The 4,763-nt window shown below is 38.4% G+C and overlaps 1 protein-coding gene across 1 annotated transcript; it reads right to left on the minus strand.

The window, feature by feature from the left end:
• Window positions 1-355: 355 nt before the first annotated feature.
• On the minus strand, window positions 356-2,440 carry LOC131658029 (uncharacterized). The gene has a single exon (XM_058927365.1). It carries the CDS (start codon window positions 2,438-2,440, stop codon window positions 356-358), a length of 2,085 nt encoding a protein of 694 aa, XP_058783348.1.
• Window positions 2,441-4,763: the final 2,323 nt, after the last annotated feature.

Genomic DNA, 4,763 nt, shown 5'->3' on the forward strand with positions numbered 1-4,763 from the left:
CAAAGAATCCTCTTCTTAACAATATCGCAAGAAGAATAAGCGTTGATCACATATATAAACATATCTTTCACTCGGAATTTCACTCCCAAGAAACCCTCTCCTTTAAAACTAAGGATAACCTCCACACCCTCCTCCTTCCATACCGTCAACAAACCCCCCGATCTTCCCAAAGAATTGTTGAACGAGTACCCAAAATCTTTATTACTAAAAAAACTCCTCGCCGCCGACTCTTGAAGATTGCTAATCTTGGTCTCTTGAATCAAAAAAATATCCACCTTGCTTTTAAAAATCAAAGAACTAATTCTTTTTCTCTTCAAGGCATTACCTCCCCCTCTAATGTTCAAAGAACCAACAATCATGGGAAACCTATTTTAGACTCCTTCTTACCACTCTTTCTCGACATAGCTTCATTCTCCAACAAATGAATTCTCTGTATAGTCTGCTCTTCTTTGCCTTTGTTCATAACCCCCAATGCCTCCATAGCTTTCCATAACTTGGTGCCATCCTCTCGATCAAGCATACTCCACTGTCTCCTATTATTGTTAATAATATCTATGCTCTCGCCAGTGCCACCAATGGATGAATCAACTCTGTCCCCCCTAGATAGATCCAGAACCGGCTCCAAAGGAAGAGAGAAACCTTTGATGGCTTTAGGGGAAGAAGGCCCCAAGCCGGGATGAGAAACAGTGGCCCGCTGTTTGGAAAACAAACTCCTCCCTCTATGAAAATTAGCTACCCTAGTGGCTCTGTTGTGAAGAGAGCCGGCGCAAACCGACAGCTTCCGCATACTAGATCTCTTCTTCCGGCATCTCCGTCTGTCCTTAATAATCGAGAGCGCCTGGTCAAAAGCTCCAGAATCTCCTTTCACATCGATGAGATTTCTACTGCAAGAGCTATTGATGCCGCCGTTACCCGTCGCCTCTCCGCTCCCAACAACCTCTCTAGCGACACTGCCAGTAAAGTCATCGTTTATAAAGGTACGATCAAACGATTCCTTCACGAAAGAGCTCGAGTCAACTGAACAATTTTCAGACAGAAGACCATTTGCATCAACCTTGCTACAAATGGAGGCCGCGCTCCCAGAATCTAACTTAGAACTTGTCGGTGAACCAGCTGCTACCCTCCTGGACGGAACAGACACAACACGCCCTGGACTCACTCTCCCTTCCACGTTTAAATCTCCGGCTGACTCCGCCTGCTTTACGCGATCACCTTCCTTAACAGAGCCCGTAGCGACCTGGGCACTGCTAAATTCCTCTATCTCGTCATCCGACTCTGCCATTATATCCACAGAGAAAATTTCTGATTCCGACGGGTTCGAATCAGACACGGAAGAGTTAGAGCGATGCCCAGTCGAGTTATGAAAGCCACTGTCCTCTCTGAGAACCAAACGAAAATCCCTCCCGTCAATACACACCATCACTGAATCTGGTAGCTTGAAGTCAAGAGGAACCAAAATCCTCATCCTTGCCACCGCCAAGCAAGAATCACCAACAGTGCCTTCGTCTAAGCAGAAGAATTTGCCCAAAGAATCTGCTAGCATAACAAAAAAATCTGCATTCCAGGCTTGAATCGGAACACCATAAATTCTAATCCACATAGATCTTTCCGAGTCGACATCGCAATCTTCCCATTTGGAGATCTTCTCGAAGCAGTTCTTCCACCATAACTCACCTTCCTCCACCAGACTGTCTATAACGCCACTTTCCGATTCTTCAAGCAAACAAAGCCACTCACCCAAAGGCGTTGCTTTAATGGCAAAAATTCCCTCCATTTCTAACTTGGTTTGAATCCCAAAAGTTGAGCCAGCAATCAGCACCTTCCCCACAAAAGCCTTGCCCAACCTGTTCCTAACCTCCACCGAGGAAAAAAACTCTAAAAGATTCCTGCTAGTCTCTGGGAGCTCCTGAACCTTATCAACAACCACATCTGCATAAGATCTGTTTCCATGCCTCCCCCTGTACCCGAAACCCTCAACCCTGCTATCTCTTTGCCTCTCCACCCCCTTCCCGGGTCCTGCTCCTAAACCCCTTTTGCCACCTACAAAACAACGCCCAACTGGAGCCATTCGCTCGAACCTCGGTTCGTTGGCATGAATTTTCCTACCGCAGATAATAACATTATCTAAAGAAACAGCCAACAACCTCGAGTCCAACACATCCTTAAATCTCGCAAAACCAAACCTCTTGCCCACCTTATTCCTTCTAGGAGCTATTGAAAACTCCACCACACACCCAATGCAACCAAACAGACCAAACAAGTCCTTGGCCTTGGTAGTGTCGGGAAATTCAGAGATATAAAACGAACGAACGTTCTCCTGACCCATACCAAGATGAAGACTACCTGAAGGAAAAGAATCCCAGGTTGGAACCCAATTTCTGAAAGGTTTTCTCTTAGCCTCCATCCACCCTCCTCCCCTAAAAACGGTTGAACTCCTCATAACAGACAGGAAAGAAAATCAGCAGAAAAACCAAAGATTACAGATCTAAGAACAGATCCAAGAGAAACGACACACAACGCAACAAGCCAGCAAACAGAGAAAGGGCTACTATATTTATTAAAATATAGATTTCAATATCATTGTATATAATATAATTCTATATTACAAGTCTGAAAAAAGAAGAATTAACACTCTCTATGATAGAATATAAAATTATGGTTAAAATTATATTTTAAAAATTAAATAAAATTAAATTTGTATATTAGTTGGACTTATATATGGACATTTTAGTTGTTATTTTTATTGACAGATTTAGAATCATGTAAAATTTACGGATTGTTTTAATTCAAACATGATTTTACATTGAAATTATTGTTCAATTCAAATTTTTTTTTTTTTTGTGAATTATTGAAATGTAAATGGAATATGTTTACGAGACTAGTATTGAGTAAGATAGGGTTCACGTCCACCATAGATTTGCTATTTTCATTTTTGGTGTGCTAAGCATTTTGAAATATTAAGACCCAAGAAATAGATTGATATGGACGTGAATACTGAATACTAATCCTAGTAATATAAAAAAATATGTTAAATATCAAATTTAAAAACGAATTTTTATTACATATTTAAATGAACACATCTAAAATATAATCTTTTGTGCTCTTGTAATATTTTTAATTATGTTCATAAGATAAATATTTTAAAAAATGTAGAGTTTTATATTTTAAAGTATATTAAATTTGCAAACTTATAAATTGATTTTTAAATTTTTTATTTAAATATTAATTTGTTTACAATTTTTTGATTGCTTATCAATATTGACGAGAGGATTAGGTGGAATAGATTACAAAAATAAGTTCACCAAACTTATTGTTTAGAGTCAAAAAGTAGGAATCAAAGAAACGATCAAAATAAATATAGTTTTTATTGTAAGGAAAATAGATTAAATAAAAAAGAATTAAATAATTATTTTAAATGAAGACCTAATTAGGGATGTCAATTACATCTGTTAATGGGGATCCCTGTGGAGAATATCTGTGCGGAGATCCGAAGTTGGAGATTTTTTTCCCCGTGGGGATGGGGATGGAGGGAAAAGTTCCGCCGATAACACTTTGGGGCGGGGATTGGGAAAGTATCCTCCGCCCCGTGGATTCCCCGACTTCGACGATATATTTTAATTTATATACTTTATATATTATATAATTATATAATTTTACATGAAAAATATTAATGTATTAGAAAATGAAGAGTCATTAGAAGTTATAGATTTGTCACACATAATCAATTACTTGCGTTGGACGACATCGGTATTGTGGTAGTAAATTAATGGAAGCTCCGTAGCAAAATGAAGAGTCATTAGAAATTATATATTTGTCACACATAATCAATCACTTGCGTTGGACGGCATCGGTATTGTGGTAGTAAATTAATGGAAGCACCGTAGTAAGAAGTTATGTTACTATTTATTTATTTATTTTTACATAAAAAATATTAGCAACATCAAGTTCTTTTGCTTTTTTTATTTATTATTGATGCAAGATGTATTTTGATTTTTTTATAAAATAAAGATGCAAATATATGCGTTTAAAAAAATACGGAAAAAAAATAACAAAATACTAGTGTCATAGTTTTGATCAAAAAGTGTAGAAATTTTCTTAAGATTCAATCTCCGTGGATATCTGTGGGGATGGGGGGAAATATTCCCCCGTGGTGGGGATTGAGGATGGAGATGGGGAGTAAATTTGGGGGCGGGGCGGAGAGCGGAGAAGCATCCTCCGAACAATCTCTGCCCCGTTGACATCCCTAGACCTAAGAACTTATAAATTCTTTCTTTAAAATGGGGAAGTAACTAACTCTACGGAAGGAATGTGTCAATTGGCTAGAGATTACTTTACTGAGTTATTCCAAAAGAAGACTAGCTCTCGGGATCGAGTATTACAAGCCATTAATAACTCAATTTCGAATAATAATAGGGAGGATCTCTCTAGAATTGGTACTCAAACTTATTATAATTGGTTTGATTGATTTGATGCCCGTGAAATTTAGGTTTCGAATATTATTCCTCAGCTCCCGTTGGTTTGGATTCCCTCACGGAAGGGTGAATGAAGGTAATGTTAATGCCGGTTTTAGTAGCCATTATCATACTACAAATAGGGGCTGGTGTCTTTGAGATAACTTGGGAAAATTTATCATTGCAGGTGTAGCATGGGATAATGGCATTATGTCTCCCTTAGAAGCAGAAGCTTTGGCCTTGATAAAAGCCATTCATAGTGCTATTACCATGAATCTGAACAACGTGATTTTTGAAAGCGATTCTCGGGTG

This window comes from Vicia villosa, linkage group LG3, assembly GCF_029867415.1.
Source record: "Vicia villosa cultivar HV-30 ecotype Madison, WI linkage group LG3, Vvil1.0, whole genome shotgun sequence".
Taxonomy (NCBI): Eukaryota; Viridiplantae; Streptophyta; class Magnoliopsida; order Fabales; family Fabaceae; genus Vicia; species Vicia villosa.

Bases quoted from the DNA above. Each gene is read 5' to 3' on its own strand.
- LOC131658029 (XM_058927365.1), bottom strand. From the start codon at position 2,440: ATGAGGAGTTCAACCGTTTTTAGGGGAGGAGGGTGGATGGAGGCTAAG.